Source organism: Hippoglossus stenolepis, chromosome 9 (genome assembly GCF_022539355.2).
Source record: "Hippoglossus stenolepis isolate QCI-W04-F060 chromosome 9, HSTE1.2, whole genome shotgun sequence".
In the NCBI taxonomy this organism is placed as follows: Eukaryota; Metazoa; Chordata; class Actinopteri; order Pleuronectiformes; family Pleuronectidae; genus Hippoglossus; species Hippoglossus stenolepis.
The window spans coordinates 373801-395525 of NC_061491.1; the positions used below are offsets into that span (position 1 = coordinate 373801).

Below are 21725 nucleotides of genomic sequence, written 5' to 3' on the forward strand. Positions count from 1 at the left end.
ACTTCTCAGTATAGGTATATGGAGCAGGTCATTTTGTGCATGCGTTAAAAAAAATTGATGCGTTAATTCCACAAATTAATCATCACGCGTTAATGCGTTAATTTTGACAGCCCTAAATGAAACAAATTTATTCTCACTTATATGTCATAAAAGATTAGAAATATACCGTCAATCAAGGGTTTTATAAGATATATAGTTTGCATTGTTACCATCAAGTAGCATGAACGTTGGTGCCAACTTTGTGGACATGTGGTTTGCATGTTTTGGCGACATGCTGATTAAGTAACTTGGTGTTATGTCTCATTTAGGTGAAAATGGATGTCGTGGGTGTTGAGCCTAGCTTCTACCTGTTCCAACAAGATATAGTGTGTCGATATTGATAAAACTTTAATTTGTTTGTTAATAGTGGCTTTAAAGAGGACATCACTACTTATCCGAAGTTGCATCACATCACTAATTCCTTACATGCCACTTCAAATAAGTAATTTAATAAAAAAAAAATCAGAAACTAAGCTAAGAGACATCATAAAGAAAAACATCGACCTCAGACACTACAACAGTCACAGCTCTTCCCTCTTCTTATTCTACTTATCTCAAATATACAAACTGCTGGTATCTAACGGCAGTACACTCTCAATCCCCACAGACAAATGGACCACAGATATAAACAACCTCCCGACTGATTTCAATTGGCAAAATATATGCAATAACACATTCTCTATGACATGCAATTCCAAAACCCAATAATTCAGAATAAAGTCCATAGAACCCACATCACAACACACAAACTCTACTGCATGGCTTCAATCAAAGTAATACATTCGCCATCATATCACAAACATCCTATCAATATCATTAACCATTGCCAGAAAGATCATATTGAATCATATATAGACAATTCAAACTTAGAAAAACGTACAGCCTCGCATAAACACACACACACACACACACACCCCGGGGACCCGCCCCCACTCACTCGCACAGTGACACACAGTCAGATACAAGGAGCAGGAGTAGCTCGTGCATGTGAAGCCGGTAAGTTACTTTCTTGAAGACGATTGGAAGAAACAGTGTAAATACAGAGTTTCTCTCTGGTCCGCAGCTGCTCAATAATCAGAAGGTTGGTTTGTATCGTGCTGGAGTTTCTGTGTCTTCCTCTACACTCCTGCTGACCTGCACTCACTTTAACTAATCAACACCAACACTCATCACAAGTTATTATTGGGAAAAAATATCATCCAACAAAATTTGTTATCATGACAGGCCTATCTTAATATTTTTAATAATGCACCAAGTTAGAGGTTTCCTTTTCACAGTTTATAGCTTTAGTTCTCTGAGAATTTCTTTAATATCCAAGCAAAATTGGTATAGTAGACTGAAGTTTCGCTAACCTGACCTTGTGAATCGTAGGAATGTACCTCCCTCCATTTAAAGGGCAAAGAGAAATGGGATTTTCGTGGGTTCCTAGCTGCGTGTCCAGGTGGTCGGGTCGGCACACCTGTTCTGGTAAGGTGTAGGCTCAAAGCAAATTTGATAATTTGACATGGAATGACCTACATATATAGACCAAGCAGTTTCTTCCGATTAAGATTTAAGACTTGATAGAATAAAAAAATGTGGGAAAACACACATCTGTTCTAGTAAGGTGGAAATCATAGCAAGTGTGATTAATTTGACATGGAATGACCCAGGTTGTATTTCAGACAAGAAGTTCAAACATCTTAATTTAACTTCTTGATCACAATCAGACAGAAGAAGTATGAAGTTTCGGATACTTCCTTTGGTGGAAGACGTTTTCAGGTATTTTGCTTTGGTAACACAGCAATGTCCATTTATAACCTTCCCAAAACAAACCTTATTTTCTTCAAATTTGTATTTGAACCTGTTTAAATCTAAATAAAAGTCATTTAAAAACACCTTAGAGATACATTATCTAATGATATAGCTGCGCTAGACGACATTGCCCTTGCTTCCAATGAAACAGTCAGGAACTTGGGAGTGATCTTCGATCCCGATTTGTCCTTTAATTCTCACTTAAAACAAATTTCTAGGACCGCCTTCTTTCACTTGCATAACATCTCAAAAATCAGACATGTCCTTTCTCAAAAAGATGCAGAAAAACTAGTCCATGCCTTTGTTACATCCAGACTTGATTATTGTAATTCCTTATTAACAGGCTCCAGCAGTAAGTCGTTAAAGACTTTGTGCAAAATGCTGCAGCACGTGTCCTGACAAGATCCAGGAAAAGAGACCACATTTCTCCTGTATTAGTTTCACTACACTGGCTTCCGGTTAAATCTAGAATAGAATTTAAAATTCTCCTTCAAGGCCCTTAATAATATGGCACCATTATACCTTAAAGAGTTGATAGTACCATATCAACCAACTAGAGCACTGCGCTCCCAGAATTCAGGCTTACTTGTCGTCCCTAAAGTCTCTAAAAGTAGAGTAGGAGCCAGAGCTTTCAGCTATCAAGCTCCTCTCCTGTGGAATCATCTCCCACTTTCAGTTCGGGAGGCAGACACCATCTGTACGTTTAAGAGTTGGCTTAAAACCTTCCTTTTTGATAAAGCTTATAGTTAGAGCTGGTCCAGGCTTGTCTTGGACCTGCTCTTAGTTATGCTGCTATAGGTCTAGAATGTCGGGGGTCACATGACACACAGAGCTTCTCTTTCCAGCTTCTCAATCCTGATCACATCAAAGAAATGAATATCTCATCAATACATGTTACTGACTTGACTTCTTCCCCGGAGTCCCTATGCCTTATCGTCCGCAGATCCAGGGCCGTGGATGCGGCCACATTGTGGATTATGATGGTGGATCGAGTAACAGAGATCGTGATCGTAATGACGGATCCTGTATGGCGGATTCTGTATCGTGCTGGCTGATCGTGATAACAATGGCGGATCCTGTATCTAGCTGGCTGATCGTGATAATAATGGCTGATCCTGTATCGTGTTGGCATCTAACAGTGGTGGTGGACCACGGCCGAGGTGGCAGCTGATGGTGGATCCTGATGGCCGCAGTGGATAATGACTGTGGACTATGGTGGCATCCGATCGTGATGGTGGATCATGTACGTGGTGGCTGTTGACCATGGGATATGATTACAACAAGACTGCTTGATATACAATATGTCTACTCAGATACTTTACCATTACTGACAATAATCCATCAATTCATTGACCTTCAGTTATGCTACAAAGTGTTTATACTAATCAATGCTGCAAATACCCTTATCTTTCCGATGTTCTCCATTACACGTGGCACCTATTGCACTTCTGTCCGTCCTGGGAGAGGGATCCCTCACATGTGGCTCTCTCTGAGGTTTCTATGTTCTTTTTACCCTGTTCAAGGTTTTTTTCTGTGGTTTTCCTTACTCTTGTTGAGGGTTAAGGGCAGAGGATGTCACACCTTGTTAAAGCCCTATGAGACATGAAATTGTGATTTGTGATTATGGGCTATACAAATAAAATTTGATTGATTGATTGATTTCAGACAGATATCTTAAATCTTTACTAAAAGCCTGTACCACATAACATTAGTTACATACCACAACAAAGAAGAAAAACAAACAAAAAAAACTTTCTTTTTCATGATCTGCACATAACCTAAAATCAACATTCAAGCAAACTTTCATTTAAATTCAATTGCTCAGCAAAACTATGCTTCAGTTTCACATATTTATGACTTGTACAATTTGCAAACTAGTCTCATAATAGGTCACTACAAAATGTAAACATTAATTGTGTTCACCTCTGTAGCCTCACCTGTGACTCCAGAGTGTCTCGTGTCCAGGGAAGGCCTGTATCAGGTCTGAGCACAGCTCCATTTCCTGGTGGAAGAGCTGAAAGATTGTGGTGAAGCTGAGCTGCCTCTCCTCCTCACCTGCTGCCTCAGCTTCCGACAGCTCCCTATTAGCTTGGTTATGGCTTTGATGGTGGAGACTGATGCTGGGGACTGTGGTGGACTGGTGCTGCGATGAACAGGTAGTGGTGGTGGAAGGTGGTGTCTGGTAGAGCTCAGTTATCAGCTCCTTGAGCAGGAACTGGCGGTAGTGGAACCCACTGTGGTCAGACACATGCATGGACACCCAAAGACGCATAGAGGACAGCTCATCATGGAAAACCTGTCCAGAAACATGCCAGTAAGCACAGGTGTCTTTAAAAAAATGACTACTAATTAATGAACGAAATACAACATATTTAGTAGATTGGTTTGTTGTTATTTTTACCATGAGTTTTTGTTGATCAAAATATGCAAAATATAATAGGTTGATTAGGTTCTAGGACAGCAATATGACTTGGTTATCTTCAGTAGTGTAACTCAACAGCACACCAAAGGTTTTAACACAAGTTATGGAATTTGGATGAGAGAATTGGATTGATTAATAAACAGGATTGCATATTAAAAACTACTAATGCCCATTTTAGGCTTGAGCAATTTCTTAGAGAGACAGAGTTCTTTTGTTTTTGCACCTGCAGTAGAAAAAGATGCATAAGGGCATGGGATCTGGAGTTCCTGTATATCTTGGAGTTACTCTTTCCACCTAGTTGTTGGGACCTACTATTTGTGAAAAATAGTTGGGTCTACATGTGTAGCCAAATCCTGCAACCACATGTTTCTTTGTCCTGGAGACAAAGGAGAGCTTCCAGTACTCAGTCCCCCAAGGGTGCTTCATCTTCGTACCTAGGTGTTAAACCTGCCCCTGGACACAACTTTCAACAACTATTGGTCACCATATGCCCATAAGCCAAATAAAAGGCCAGTTCCCCCTCAATTCTTACTCTTTCTACTCACTTCTCCTGGAGGAGAGGTGTAGCTCTTCTGCTGACCCAGCCAGGGAGACCTCTACCTACCCAAGCTCTACCAATCTCCAAGCAGGCCTGCCTGGAGCAGACTGTGTAATGGAAAATTATACCATTATACCAGACTATATATTATCTATCAATCAATCAATCAATCAATCAAATTTTATTTGTATAGCCCATATTCACAAATCTCAAGGGCTTTAACAAGGTGGGACATCCTCTGCCCTTAACCCTCAACAAGAGTAAGGAAAAACTACAAAAAAAAAAACTTTTAACAGGGTAAAAAGAACGTAGAAACCTCAGAGAGAGCCACATGTGAGGATCCCTCTCCCAGGACGGACAGAAGTGCAATAGATGTCATGTGTAAAGGAGAACATCAGAAAGATAAGGGTATTAGCAGCATTGATAAGAATAAACACGTTGTAGCATAATGGAAGGTCAATGAATTGATGGATTATTTATATATTATTTATCAAGCAGTCTTGTTGTAATCATAGTCCACGGTCAGCAGCCACCATGATCATGATCCACCATCAAGATCGGATGCCACTATAGTCCACAGTCATTGTCCACTGCCGCCATCAGGATCCACCATCATCTGCCACCTCAATCGTGGTCCACCACCATATTATTTCTGCTTGTGTAACTGCCAAGACGACATCAGAGCCACAAATCTGAGACCTGGGATTCTACTTTTCACTCGGTTCTCTCACACACACGCACGCACGCACGCACGCACACACACGAGAAGACTCTCTGCATTGTACATCACATATGAAAAACAATGGTATAGAGATGAATGCAAAAGTGAAACACTTTTGATAGCACATTTATGCTAGGATACATATGCTGGGTCTAGTTCGCTTATCAGAAAAACAGTCTGAAATGTTTCAAGTCTCAGACTCCAGCCCACACAGCTCACTCGTTAAAGAAAAAAAAGGGGAAAATGTAGGTCTCCTTGCTAAGAAATGCAAAAATGTCACTGATTGGAAATGTACTGAGGATGCATCTGTACTCTATTCACCCCAATCGCATGCCTATAAAAAGTATTTTCTGTTTTGTTACAGTGCATGCTTAGGAACCGTTCATCTGGTACCTTTAATGTCATTGTCTCATCATTTCTTATCTCAAACATTTGCTGCGAACATCTCCGCCCTACAGGAAATCCCCAAGACAAAAACTGCTGAACCTGTAGTAATAACGCCTAAATCTTACTACAGGCCCTGCCAACAGCAATATCCATTGAAAAAATTAAGCCATTAAAGCATTACTCCAGTATTTGAATCATTACAAAAAGCAGGAGTAATCATTCCATGCCACGACTCACCAGTGTCCACGCCTATTTTTCACGTAAAAAATTGTGAGAGATATACAGTTACTTTGCTAAAAGATTTGGCTGGTGAAGGTCACAAAGCAAACTTGTCTAAATTGCAATTTGTTCAACAAAAGGTACGTTTTCTGGGTCATGTGATCACAGCGGAGGGCAAATCCCTCTAACCCAAACATATTGAGACTTGACCGACACAGACTAAAGACTTGACTGAGACCATGCACCTCTGAGTTCCCTATGAGCAAAGAGAAACATGCAAATAATAAAAATGTATCTTTCTGAGAAGAAGATGGAGATAGCAGGACTTCACCCCTGTGGCCAGGGCCATCCATGTTTGTTTCTACCTGAGACAAATCACGAATGCTTCCATGGGGAAAGTGGGATTTCTATTAATCAGACAGTGAATTTTCAGTCTAATAAGTGTGTTTCTGTTGCTTTTTTCCATAGATAATGAAGACATTCTAAATCAGACATGTCAAACTCAAGGCCCGCTGGCCACTTCCTTCAATTATATCCGGCCCGCGATAAAATATCATATGTCTATCTTAACTGGCACGCCGGTAAATCTCGCACACCGCTGATGCTTAGGCCCTATGCCATTTCACCCCTTCTCCCTTCCTTAGCCCTTTTCCTTCGTTTTGCGTGTTCCCGTGTAGGGGTAGGCTGTCCCGATACCTGTTGGGATGGAGGGGTAGGGCCAAGTGTTAGGGCTCTAGAAGTCTACAGCCCTCGAAACAGAGATACCCAGAATGCCTCACGAATCATCGGCAAGCTGGGTGAGAGACCCACAAATGGGGTATTTTCTCAATCAATAAGGATCTAAAAATTACGATAATGATTGTAATATCTTAGTTTAATATCTATTTAATGTACTATGGTCACGTTTTTGACAACAACCTTAAAAAAAAAGAGATCGCGAGCTCGCTAGCGTTAGCATGCTAGCGATCTTTTCTTTTGCATGATAATCCCATATTTTCACATAATTTCATATGGCACCCCCTCTGAGAAGACACACGATGCACTTAATTGAACCTGCGTACAGCAGCAATGTTACTGAACTTAACTGCCCCTCTAATAACAAAGCATCCTGGTTTAGGGTGGTTCCTTTAATGCTAATTAACTGTTGTAGTCTCTGTAATAAAATCTGATGGTCAATAGTGTCGAATGCTGCACTAAGATCTAACAGAACGAGGACAGACACAAATCCCTGATCTAAAGCTATTAGAAGGTCATTAGTGACTTTTGCCAAGGCTGTCTCCGTGCTGTGATTCGCTCTAAACCCCGACTGAAAGTCTTCATGTACATTAGTTTCCTGGAGAAACTCGCACAGCTGATTGGCTACAACTTTTTCAAGGATTTTAGACAGGAAGGGGAGGTTGGATATCGGTCTGTAGTTGGCTAAAACCTCCGGGTCCAGGGTGGTTTTTTTGAGAAGGGGATTGATTACAGCTATTTTAAAAGGACTGTGGTACATATCCTGATGATAATGAGAGATTGATTGTGTTCAGTAACGTACTATCAATTAGGGGCAGAATTTCTTTAAGTAATTTTGTAGGAATAGGATCTAAGATACAAGTTGTTGGTTTAGAACATGAGATTATTTTGGTCAGCTGATCAAGGGTGATCAGAGAGAAGCTGTCTAAATAATTGGTAGGATTCTCAGCCGTTTCTGAGATTTCTATTCTTGATGCGGTAGTAATGCCAATTGAGGGCAGGAGATGGTTAATTTTATTTCTAATAGTTAGAATTTTATAATTAAAGAAGGTCATAAATATATTGCTATTAAGGGATCGAGGAATACTGGGTTCGGTGGAGGTGTGACTCTCTGTCAGCCTGGCTACAGTGCTGAAGAGAAACTGGGGTTTTTATTTTCTTCTATTAATTTGGAGTAGTAGGCAGCTCTTGCTTTGTGGAGGGCCTTCTTATATGCTTTAACACTATTCTTCCAGGCTAGGAGATATTCAACACGGTTGCATGAGCGCCACTTCCTTTCTAGTTTTCTTGACGCTTGTTTTAATTCATGTGTCTTTGAATTATACCACGGAGCTAATTTACAGTTTTACGCGTTTCTTTTTTAGAGGCGCTATTGAGTCTAATGTTAATTGTAATGACTTTACAGAGCTATCGACGAGATGGTCAATTTCAGTGGAGCTAGGGTTTTTAAAGAATTTGTTGGTTATATCGACGGATAATACGGGTTTAAATGTAATTGGAATTATTTCCTTAAATTTAGCTACAGCACTATCGGGTAGGCATCTAGAAAAGGAGTTTTTTATTAGTGGCATATATTCTGATAATGAAAATTCGAAGGTTATTAAATTATGGTCTGATAGAATTGGATTACGCGGAAGTACTATTAGATGTTCAATTTTGACACCGTATGATAATACCAGGTCAAGTGTGGTTACAACAATGAGTAGGTTGGCGTACACAGACTGAAACCAATTGAGTCTAGTACTGAAATAAATGCTACGCTAAGGCTATCATTATTATTATCAACATGAATATTAAAGTCACCAACAATAATAATTTTATCGGCCTTTAGGACTAGGTTTGATAAAAACTCAGGGAATTCCGTAAAAAATTCAGAATAAGCCCCAGGAGCACGGTAAACTACAGCTAATATGATTGGCTGTTGGTATTTCTTGGATGGGTGTGGAAGACTAAGAACAAGACTTTCAAATGAGTTGTAGCTTAGTTTAGGTTTAGGATTAATTAATAGACTGGAGTTAAAAATAGCAGCAACTCCACCTCCTCGGCCAAATTCTCTGGGAACGTGTGAATTTACATGACTGGGGGGGAGTAGATTCATTTAGGCTGACATATTCATCGGGATGCAGCCAGGTCTCAGTGAGGGACAATAAATCTATTTTTTTATCTGAGATTAGTTAATTAACTAAAATAGCCTTTGATGATAGTGATCTTATGTTTAAAAAGACCACATTTAAAAGTTTTTGTTTCTTAAGTGGTTGCAGAGGTTGTGTTAAAGGGGACATAGCATGCCCATTTTACCACAAGTTGATATGGTTCCTTGGGGTCTTAATGAAATGTCTGTAACATACTTTGGTCAAAATACCACAAGGATCATTTCAAACAGCACCCTTTTTACCCTGTATAAAACAGCCCTCCACAGAGTGACCTGTTTTGAGTGCCTGTTCCTTTAAATGCTAATGAGCCAGCTCCCCCCTCCCCCCTCTCCCCCCATGATTTTAAACGATATAAATTACATATTTTATATGATATAAATTATCAAATATGCATCCCATACTTTGTATTCCCCTTCTGTTGTCCTGGAGTTTTAATTTTCCCAATCACATAATTAAATGTCCCCCTCTGCCCATCCACTACAAGCACACAAGCAGATAGACAGAGAGAGAAAGAGAGGGGTGGGGGGGGCTATGAAGACCATCATTTACCCCTGAACCCCGACATTCAACGGGTACAACAACAAGCGGAGAAAGCAGAATCGCGGGCTGACCTTATATATACAGTCTATGGGGCTGACCAGCGCGGAGAAATGCACGTCCCGTGTGAACAGCCAGGCGGCTGCGCGCTTGAGAACGGCGCTGCGCTGCCTCGCAGCGGCACTTCCGCGTCCAGTGTACCCCGGCGTAACGAGTGGGGGGACTCGGTGTGTTTGGCCGGTGTTACAGTAGCGCTGAACACTGCGGAAGTCTTCCACACTGCTGGCTGTGTGGCGCTGACACAAATTCCAGCTCACGCATGGGAGAGCGAGCGGTCGCGCCCGAGCAACTGCTGCAGCCTCCCAGTCCCAACGATCCAGACAAATGCCAAATGCTCGTCCCGTGTGAACAGCCAGGCGGCTGCGTGCTTGGGATCGGCGCTGCGCTGCCTCGCAGCCTCGCTGCCTCCGGTGTAAACCCGGCGTAATGAGTGTGGGGGGACGGGCCGGGGGGTGAGGTGGGGGGTGGGCCAAGACCATGTAGGGAGACTTCCAGTGCCTTGTTACGACACAAAACCCAGGAAGCTCAATCGAGTCGCTCAAGCATGACGTTTCTGACTTAGAGGAACCATAACAAAACGCGTGAGTGTTTTTTCCCCAGAGTTTTTGGGTTGGTAGACATGCCAGATACCCACATTAACCTGTAGAAGCACTAACAAAGTGGAATTTGCATGCTATGTCCCCTTTAATTTGTATTAGATTTTTGTGTAGAATTCTCCCTCTGTTATTGTTTGATTTACATAATTTAATGGGATGGTGGACAGACACAATCCCTATGGGTTTGTGGTTGTGTGACCCAGAGGGAGCGCAGAGAAGTGTTTAGCACTGCAGCTCTGCTTCCTGGTCCCAACTCTGGGTTGTCATTTAATAAACTAGGTAATATTCCTAGATAAGAGAGATGCTCCATCCCAAGTGGGATGAACGCCGTCTCTCCTAACAAGACCAGGTTTCCTTCAAAAAGTTTGCCAATTGTCTACAAAGCCCACACCATTAACAGGACACCACCTCGACAGCCAGCGGTTAAAAGACAACATGCGGCTAAACATGTCATCACCTGTCGTGTTAGCAAGAGGTCCAGAGAAAACTACAGTGTCCGACATCGTTTTTGCAAAAGCACACACCGACTCAACATTAACTTTAGTGACCTCCGACATACGAAGCCGGGAGTCGTTGCTGTTGATGTGAATTACGATCTTACTGTATTTACGTTTAGTTTTAGCCAGCAGCTTCAGTTTGGATTCGATGTCGCTGGCTCTGGCCCCTGGAATGCAATTGACTATGGTCGCTGGTGTCGCTAACCTCACGTTTCTCAGGACTGAATCGCCAATGACCAGAGTTTGTTTCTCAACGGGTTCGTCGCTGAGTGGAGAGAATCTGTTTGAAATGTGAGCTGGTGGGTCTTTAATCGTGGGCTTTTTAAGGGTAGCACTATGCCCCCTCCGGACAGTCACCCAGCCGCCCTGGGCTCCCGGCTGCACGGGACAAGTCGAGGGACTGCTAGCTGAGGCTAAGCTACGTGCTAAGCTAGGTGGCTCCGCGGCGGCTAGCGGGGGCTGGCTAACTACAGCTAACGGAGGTTCTAAGCTGCGGAGCCGAGCTTCTAAGTGGCTAAGCCTCGCCTCCATCGCTACCAATACACTACATTTATTACATGTACCACTACTGTTAAAGGAGGCAGAGGAGTAAGTAAACATGAGACACTCGCAGCAGGAGAGAGCAGTGGAGCAAGAGGGAGGGAGAGAAGCCATCGCTGATATATTAGCCTGTTAGCCTACGAGAGTGAGCTCAAACAGAACAATCCATTGACACGCACATGAAAAGACACAGAATCGCTAAAGCACCAAAGAGTAAGGGTTGGTATGTGTGGATGTTTAACTATATACCGGCGATTTAGCCGTAGTACTATAGAGAAATAGCTGTGTTAGCAGAGGAGCTAGTTCAGAGAGTGCGACCACCACCAGCGGCAGGAAAACAGGAAATGACGCAATTCGCTTACCGTAGTACGTCACGCCGTAGAACTTCACTTCTCTTATTACAATGACATCCCCAGCAAAACTGTCTCGTCTGTTTACATCAATGACTACTGATGACGTGTTGGGCTATTGCGACAACTACTGATAACGTGTCGGGTTATCGCGATGACTAATGATGATGTACCCGCTTGTGCGGTCTCAATCCGGCATAGGGGAAGATTTCAACCACTCAGAATGCAATGCAACAGCTAGCATGCCAAGACCTGCAATACCAGCTGCACCTTCCTGCTACTCTATTGCACACTCATCAGAGCTCAGAAGTCATCTACGCTCATCACTTTTAATAAATTTATCTTATCCGGCTTCCAAGATGATACAAGCCAAGTAGGGGGCAGATACCAGCACTCTTGTCCTTGTGTCATAGGCAGGGCAACTTCTGCGTGTCCTTTTTTCTGAGCATGTTTTCCATGAACTCTAGGAAATGGGCTTTCATCTGTGGCCGTTTTTCTAGTGTGCACCTTAATAAGACAAGACGGTTGTGTACCTGTTTCTTATTGTTAGGCAGTCTCTGTCTTGGTGACCTGAAAGGCAGTGGTCCCACCCTGCTGTTCAAGCTGTCTTGATGGAACTCAGCTGCCATGATCTGGAGAAACTTCATGTCATCCACCGATGGCGTGAGTTTATGGTCATCGGCAGTTCGAGTGAAGATGGTTTGACCCAAGTTGTCACCATTACGTGTCGTTGAGCAGTACGTGGGTCAGTGCAGGATGATTTGAATGCTGAGGTGCTTGACTGGCTGTTGCATGGCTGCAGATGGCCTCAGGTGGTCTGTGCGCTCCTCCAAGGCACACGTCACCAACAACAACCCATCCTAGGTCCAGCCTTTGAGCGAACGGTGCGTTGCTTGGACCACTTATCTGTTCATGGACCTTGTGGACCCTAAGAATGTCTCTGCCCAGTCAGAGGAGTATGTCGGCATCCGGATTGAGGGGTGGTATTACATCAGCGATATGCTTCAGGTATCTCGGAGTGGTTGTTGGGAACTTGGCACTCTCATTCTCAAGCGCGCAGCCGCCTGGCTGTTCACACGGGACACGCATTTCTCCGCTCCGGTCAGCCCGCGATTCTGCTTTCTCCGCTTGTTGTTGTACCCGTTGAATGTAGGGGTTCGGGGGTAAATGATGGTCTTCATAGCCCCCCCCCACCCCTCTCTTTCTCTCTCTGTCTATCTGCTTGTAGTGGATGGGCAGAGGGGGACATTTAATTATGTGATTGGGAAAATTGGGAAAATTGGGAAAATTAAAACTCCAGGACAACAGAAGGGGAATACAAAGTATGGGATGCATATTTGATCATTTATATCATGTAAAATATGTCATTTATATCATTTAAAACCATTTTTCAGTGTGTTTCCTGGCGCGATACGCTCGCGGCAAGCGGAAAAAATTGACTCGACGCCGAAACCATCGGTGCAGGGCGCGAAGCGCCCTTGGCGCGGCGGGGCGCATCGCAGCCGATGTGAACAGCACATTTGTGTAACAGGGGGGCGGATAGGAGGCGCCTGGCTTTTCTTGGCGCTGCGCGGCGCGGCGCTTCAGCGTCCGGTGTAAACCCGGCGTTAGTCTCTTGTCTGCTGAATCCAAGGTGAACCCACAGGCTCTCCTCCCGGTTGTCTCTGTTTGTCCAGCACATGTTTTCAATGTGTACGGGTAAGAGGACCTTGAGATTTTAAAGACATCAAAGAACTTGGAGCGTGTCAAGGAGCGGTTGCTTTGCTCATCCAGCATTGCATACATTTTCTTGGCTTCCTCTCTGTGTCTGGCTGGATACACATTTACGAGGCATATCTTGGAGCATGCTCTTAAGCTTACTCCTTCACCACATACTTGCGTGCAACTTGACGTGACCTCCTAGATGTCTGCTTTGTCCTCCTCCTTGCCATGCTCTGAAGCGGGAGGGGATGGCTTAGGATTCCAGACAGGTGGTCCTGGGTGGAGCGCTGTCACATGACCGGTGCTCCCACATTCCATAAATTTTACCTCAGTTGAGCAGTTCCAGGCGAGATGATCCGTAGAGGAGCAGCGGAAGCAGAAGGAGTGTTCCTTTAAAAACTGTTCCTCCAGACTCTTCTCTCTAAAGCCTCTGCATGTCTTTAAAGGATGAGGTTTTTTATGTAGGGGACAATGTTTGTTTGGGTCTGCTGATTTCTTATCCTGTCTGATCTCAGATTTGTCTTGTGAACAGATACAGGCATTTTCACAGGTCTGTCCCACTTATTCTTTCTCTCCATAAGAACTAGTGTGAAGAGGTTAAAACTGGGATCAGTGTGAGCTTTTGCTTCAGTGCGAACAAAATCTGCAAATACAGAGAAAGGGGGGAAACTGACACAATGACGTTTGTACTTTGAACCAAAAGATATTCACTTTTCTTGAATGTTGTGTGGGCGTTTCTCAATGATTGGATTCACCCCTCTGGAGGTGTCCAAGTATGACACGCCTAGGAGAGAGCCATCTTTCTTTGCGGCTTCCAGCTCTAACAGCAGGTCTGCTAGGTCTCTGAGTCTCTGTTGATCTTTCATCGTAAACTTGGGGAAGCTTTCCAGCTTATTAAAGAGGGCCTGCTCAATAGCCTCTGATGAGCCATATATTTCCTCAAGTCTATCCCATGCCATTATCAGTCCAGCGCCTGAATGTCTGATGTTGACAGCTTTGATTCTTTTCACCTGTTCTGATGACTCTTTTCCCAGATACTTGGTTAGCAAGGCGAGTTCCTCTCCAGCAGACAGGTAAGAACAGTAAGAAAAGATGTTTTCCAAGCCCAAAAGTTCATTGGTTGGCCATCAAATGTGGTGAGGTCTGAGGTGACTGCTGCGTGCAAGGAATTAGCCAAATCGTTTGTTGTTTCGGGCTGATAATAACTAGCTCCATAAGGTGTTCTCTTTTAGGAAATAGGGACTGCTCATACATTTTCTGTTGCAGTGCTGATCCACCATTCTGAGGAGCCTTAGATGTGTGATGAGGTGTAGTGTAGGCAGGAGCAGCAGCTTGTGTTCGGGAAAAGCTTTTGTGTGGGTAATGCAAGATTGGCTTAACATCATCTACTTTAATGTTTATCTGCGGTTCACTTAGATGAGGGGTTGTCGGGGCAACAATGTGACTTATTTTATTGGGTAATTCACCTGTTCTTGTGCTGGGTTGCAATTCCACATACGCAGCGGTGCGCTGGTATTTGATATCCTGAGACACTGGACCAGAGCCTCTGCTGGACGCTTCAATGTCAAGCTCTAGTAAACCAGCCTGCAACATGTTTGACTCAGCTATAGCAGCATCCTTTTCTTTTTCCTCCTTTAATGCATCCAGAGTAGCTTGACTTTTAGCTTGAGTTCCCTCTTGGAGTGTGCTGCTCTAGCTTGTGCTGCTTCAGCTTTTGCTCTCGCCATGGCAACCGCTAAACTAGCCTTTGAGCTGGATGATGTGCGAGACGCACGTGAACACACGGAGCCTGCATCTTCACTCACTTTACTTGTGTTGTCCATTTCTTCCATTATGGTCAATTTCTGGTGATATCAATATCAGATAAAGAGATAAGCTGGCATGAAGGCTGACCACATACCCTTTGTGAGCCACTTAGCTCTTGATATAGCTCCGTAGGCTGGTTGTCGTCGTCTCTGCAGCGGCTGTAATGGCGTCTTTTCACTGTGAAGGTCTCGCTAGCCGATGACACTAGCTATTGTAATGGAAAATTTTACCATTATACCACACTATATATTATCTCTGCTTATGCATATTATTTCTGCTTGTGTAACATCTCCTGGGATTTTACTATTCACTCAGTTCACACACAGTCCTCACACACACACACACGCAGTTCAACTCTTCACACACACACACACATCTCCTCACTGCATCTGCATAAAAAGCACACAACTGCAACTGTTTCTCTGTCATTCCCTCTGCAGAATTCTCTTCGCATGCTGTATGATTGTCTGACCTTCCTTGCAAGGAATAAAGTATACTTAAAAGACTACTATTCTCAAATCTCTTTATTTCAGAAGTCTCACCAGCTTAACACTTTCATAAAAACTCTGCGACGAGGATGTCAACTTTCATGAAGTTTAATGAGTTGGTGAATGCGTAAAAACAATACAGAACTGGCAAATTACAATCTGGCTCACAGAGCTATTTAAATAATAAACACACGGCGGCTCATATCTCAGAAGACACAGCGATAAACGTTAGATTAGCATAGCCGCTCTGCAATACTGCCGTAGTAAACTTAATCCAGCATAAACATATGGCAAGATAACCCACTAGTTATTTGATTGATTGATAGTTATAAGGACACAATTAGTCTGACAACAATACTTACAGACGATGTGTTAGCACGCAAGAAGAATAAGCACAGCTTATACGTAGAGCTGACACAAATGAAACTAACCATGAACTACTTCCGGGGGGATTTACACCTCGACCCTTACAAAGGTAGCAAAGCTGCGCTCCCAGAATTCAGGCTTACTTGTCGTCCCTAAAGTCTCTAAAAGTAGAGTAGGAGCCAGAGCTTTCAGCTATCAAGCTCCTCTCCTGTGGAATCATCTCCCACTTTCAGTTCGGGAGGCAGACACCATCTGTACATTTAAGAGTAGGCTTAAAACCTTCCTTTACAATAAAGCTAATAGTTAGAGCCGGTCCAGGCTTGTCTTGGACCTGCTCTTAGTTATGCTGCTATAGGTCTAGAATGTCGGGGGTCACATGACACACAGAGCTTCTCTTCCCAGCTTCTCCTTCCTCTTCTCCCTCCTTATCACATCAAAGAAATTAATATCTCATCAATACATGTTACTGACTTGACTTCTTCCCCAGAGACCCTTTGCCTTATCGCCCGCAGATCCAGGGCTGTGGCTGCGGCCACATCGTGGATTATGATGGTGGATCGCAAATCAGAGATCGTGATCGTAATGGCGGATCCTGTATCGTGCTGGCATCTGATAATGGTGGTGGACCACGATCGAGGTGGCAACTGATGGTGGATCCTGATGGCGGCAGTGGACAATGACTGTGGACTATAGTGGCATCCGATCTTGATGGTGGATCATGATCGTGGTGGCTGCTGACCATGGTCTATGATTACAAGACTGCTTGATTTACAAAATGTCTACTCAGATACTCGACCATTACTGACAATAATCCATCAATTCATTGACCTTCCATTATACTACAAAGTGTTTATTCTAATCAATGCTGCAAATAACCTTATCTTTCCGATGTTCTCCTTTACACGTGGCATCTATTGCACTTCTGTCCGTCCTGGGAGAGGGATCCCTCACATGTGGCTCTCTGAGGTTCTTTTTACCCTTTTATTTTTATTTTTTCCTTACTCTTGTTGAGGGTTAAGGGCAGAGGATTTCACACCTTGTTAAAGCCCTATGAGATAAATTGTGATTTGTGAATATGGGCTATACAAATAAAATTTGATTGATTGATTGAAAACACATTACCTGGATATGGTTATGTACCTACACTACCACAAGGTGGTGCTGTCACACAGTTAAACAGAACACACATATGAGGGACAGAAGAATCACTGATTGTCTGCCGGGAGTCATTCATAGCACTACTTTTTTCTTTAAAATGCACAAAACAACAGTTAACGATAAAACGGAAAATTGGAAGTTGAAATTTAAGTTAATAGAGACAAAAACAGACATCAACAACAGCAAGTACAGGAAAATGGAAAATTCCTATCACTTACAAATATGCAAAACAGAATAGCCCAATTTTTTCAGAAAAACAAGCTAACTGCTTATCGCTTTAAGCATATTAATAGCACTTGTGATAAAAGAGACATGAAGTCTTTTATCAGCGCCCTGAGGGCAAAAGTTTGAACTCCCTCTTGAGAGGTGGATCCCAACAGTCTAAATTAGCATTTTCCCTCCGAAGGACCTGCCTGTTATAAATGACAAAGAGCATGGCCTGACTGCTCTGTGTGATCTTACTGGCGATTTTAACAAGGGTCCCTAGTCTCGTTATATTTGCCAGATTGAAGCTTCCAAACCAAGCAACAATACTGAACAGATTCAATAAAACTTCTGTAGAAGAGACATGAAAAGAGTTAATTTTCCTCAGAAAAAAAAGACTTTTTAATATATAAAGCAACTTCTTTTATGACGGCAAGGAGCTTGGCGATGACTTCCTGAAAACAATAACCATGTCTTTCGTTTTTTGAGACATTCAAGTGGAGGTAAGACTCATTACACAAAATCATCCAGCACTGGCCCATGGGAATGTTAGTCTTCTGGAGGGGAACTCCAGAAGACTAACATTCCCTGAATCGTCAGCCAACTTTAAGATGTGTCTTTTTTTATGAATACTGCTATTTTCGTTAATGTACATGATAAAGAGCAGGGGGCAAGAGACAACAACCTTGAGCGAAACCGGTGGATGAGTGGAGCTTGTTGGAGAGCAACCATTACCTCTCACACACTGTGACCTGTCAGTCAAAAAAAACACAGAGTAGTCCGCACAATCAAAACACCCCTGGAGAGCAAGAGAACTGTCCTTAGTCCCGACCTTGACATCCTTGTTGATAGTTTGCTCTCTCCTCAGCACAGGTCGGTACACAAGCAGGAGGTGTACAGAGTTATGATCTAAGGAAACCAGTGCAGGCCCGACCTTAGACTTGTAAACCCCCAAATTGAGCCATAACATAAATCTTATGACGTGTTGGGCAAGTGACATATTGATAAAGCTGTTCAAACATTTCTTGAGATTGCAGCAATTAAAATCACCAGATATAAAGTTTGGGCATCAGGGGAGATGGACTGCAATCTCTGTGTCACTTTAAAAATAGTGTCGGCCGCTGTTTTGTTGTCAGCCTTAGGGTAAATGTAAACAACAATGACGGCTATTTGGGGGAATTCCCTCGGGAGATAAAACGGCCTTACAGATACAGACAGTAACTCAATGTCAGGGAGGCACAACTGCTCGCGCACAGTGACATTACTGAACCATCTGCGGTTGATGTGCAAGCATACTTCCCCTCCAAGGCTTTTAAATAATACAAATGAAAACAACCTCACAGACATAAAAGAGACAGTATCAGACAGGATCACACACAGAATAACGTTTAAAACACACTTCAAAATATCAAAGAACAAACACCGGCTGCTGGTTGCCGCATGAGCAGTGCCCCTCCTGTTATCGTAACAGTTTAAAGAGTGCTTCATTTAAATATACAAAAATCAATTAATCAATAAAACCTAACCCAACTAAAATAATTTAACAATTAAAAACAGTTTTTGTGCTTAATACAGCAAAATACTCCAGCTTCAAGCTTCATGGCCAAGGCCAGGGATTCCCACGCCGCCGGCTGATGTGCTTGGCACGGAGTCACGCAAGCAGTCAAACACGGGTGTGTCCCTCTACTCTTAAATGTATCCTGTGTGACCCCAGGTGCTTCATACAATCGGTCGTGTTCCTCCTTCCTTCTTCTCTCAGTTTACAAGCAGACCGCTAATAACAAGATGCATTCGACCACCAACTCCTCAAGCTGTTGCTCCTGGGCTTTCTGCTCCCCACTCTCAGATATTGCTGATATTTGCAGCATGTCCAGGTCTCGCAAACATTTCATGTGAAATACGACGATATTCTCGACTGTTAAGCTTTCGTCATTTTCGGGATGTGTTTTTTTTCGCGCCCATGCCCTTCACTACTGGGTAATTCTGTATCAAATCACACTTTTGGGTCACACAATCACAGATATTAAGGGTATAGTTCACGCAGAAATTAAACTTCACTCATTATCTACTGATCACTATGCCGTTGGGTGGGGGCCCTGCCATCCATATTCAAGTTGAAACAAGGTCATTTACAGCGTGTTTTAAGCCTAAAAGTCCACCACAAGTGGCTTAGCTTGCGCACATTAGCATTTCCAACAGCCCCTTAATGCACCTCGCCGGAAGATATCAACAGACATTTAGGCTTAAAACACGGTGTATTGGTCAATTTCTCACCAGAGTTACAATGTCATCAAGACCTCAAAAAAGTTTGGTATTTGTTTTTTGTTGCTTGAATATCATTACTTGCCAACTCTGGCCCTGTTCCCCTTCCCAGACAAAAGTTGTCCTTGGAACTGGGCTTGATGTTTTGGAGGGCAAGGAATTGGTAGCAGTTCTCTCTGCTGCCAGACATTTGGGTACTTGGTTGTGTCTCCACATATACCAACCTTGGGAGAGACTTACTTAACCACCAGTGAGGATGTGTCTGAGGGTAGCTGAAATTGAGCATAGTGGGCAGGATAGATCTTCATTTAGCCATTGCTGGAGGTTTTTGGGTGAAGAAAGGACATTGTAGGTTGCTCTGAGCAGGATGTTGCTCACTCCCATTTTTCACATGTTCTTCTAGCTTCCAATCTTCCTTTTCTCTTTGCCCTCCCATTTCATTGCCCATTACCCGTTTTTCCTGAGTAACAGCCCTAGGACAGTGTGCTGCCTCCTCCGAACGCCAGTCCAACTTTCGCTGTTCTGATGGGGTTCCCTTGTTCCACAGAGGTCAGCTCTGGCTTAGGCCCAAGCTGCCTCTTGCTGGACTTGGCTTGTAATCTTCGAGACTTGCATCACATCATACTTCTTCTTTGTTTGGTTTATTGGCGGGTGGCAACCAGCATCGAGGTGCATTACCGCCATCTACTGCATACACCTCTTCTTTATTTGGTTTATTGGATGGTGGCAACCAACATCAGGGTGCATTACCGCCATCTACTGTGTGTTTTAATATCCTACTTCCCCATTGAGTACTGTATCTCCTACCACCCTTGACGGGCGGCTGTGGCTGAGGGGTAGAGCGGTCGTCCTCCAACCTGAAGGTCGGCAGTTCGATCCCCAGTCTTCCCCATCTGCATGCCGAAGTGTCCTTGGGCAAGATGCTGAACCCTGAATTGCCCCTCATAGAACAACAAAGTGCTGCTAATAGATGCACTGTATGAATGTGTGTGTGAATGTAAAACTGTACTGTAAAGAGCTTTGAGTGGTCATCAAGACTAGAAAAGCGCTATATAAATACAAAACCATTTACCATTTACCATATATGACAGCTTTTCCTTCTTCTATGTTCGGTCTAGTAGTGGATGGCAACCTACTCTGTTTGAGCGTATATCAGGGTTTTCTAGGCCGCACTCTGGGATTGACCCAGAGTGTGTGTGTCTGTGTCTGTGTGTGTGTGTGCGCGCGCGTGCGATCATCCGCAAGCCCTGGCCGGTTAGGGTGACCCAAGGATTGTCATTATCCAATTCTCCTGGGGTCATTGAGACCAATGGATTGTCATTCTCGATTCTCCTGGGTGGTCATTTAGACCCCCAGAGAGGCCGGTGTGTTTCTCTGTGGGGTCATTTAGACCCACAGCTGATTCCAATTGTAATCTCTGGGGGGTATATTAGACCCACAGAGAAGCCGGTGTGTTTCTCCGTGTGCCATTCTCCCGTCACGATGTCACGTCAAGCGCGTTTCACCAGAGAACAGGTTCTCCAACAGCTATTCTCCCAGCAACAATCCTCTGAACCCGAAGAGGACGCGGAAGAGCAAGACCGAGAAGCGGACGGAGAAGCAGATGGACAAGCAGACGGAGAAGCAGATGGAGAAGCAGACGGAGAAGCAGATGGAGAGGCAGACCGAGAAGAAGACCAAGACTACGACCCAGTGGGTGATGCTGCTGCAGATTCGTCATCCTTGGAAGAAGACGAAGAAGGACAAGACCATGGCATCACCACCACCACCACCGGACTCGTGGAAAGAGAGACCTTCCTGTCAAGAAATGGAGAAATAACATGGTCCTCGGGGGCGTACGACCGAGAGGAGGGCTCCTCCTCCTCCTCTGCTGTGGCTCAAAGCGCCGCTGCTACGCCCATCGGGGTCCCCCCCGGGCCCCACGATGCACGCGACGTCCCGCGCCGGTGACCTAGCCTCGACGTTCCGCCTGTTCGTCATGCCGACGGTAGAGAACATCATCCTGGAGATGACAAATCGGGAGGGTCCAGACTGCTGTGCTTCGACGACTGTGAGACGAGACACGCCACGGACAAATTGGCGGCCGTGCGAGAGGTCTGGGACGCATGGGTGGCGCGGCTGCCGCGCCTCTACAACCCGGGGCTTGAAGTGG

The 21725-nt window shown here is 44.0% G+C and overlaps 2 protein-coding genes across 5 annotated transcripts in view; one reads left to right on the forward strand and one right to left on the reverse strand.

Annotated features, from left to right (window-relative positions):
- zfr (zinc finger RNA binding protein) overlaps positions 1-21725 on the forward strand; it is a 1162720-nt gene that overhangs the window by 357579 nt on the left and 783416 nt on the right. The window lies entirely within an intron of this gene.
- Positions 1-21725, reverse strand: part of ptar1 (protein prenyltransferase alpha subunit repeat containing 1) — a 67786-nt gene that overhangs the window by 8517 nt on the left and 37544 nt on the right. For 2 of the 3 annotated variants that reach the window (XM_035165574.1, XM_035165575.1), the window contains one exon: positions 3771-4129. In XM_035165574.1, the coding sequence (XP_035021465.1) occupies positions 3771-4129 (359 nt within the window). Of the gene's footprint in view, positions 1-3756; positions 4130-21725 lie in introns of all 3 variants that reach the window. The other variant, XM_035165576.1, reaches the window with a different exon arrangement.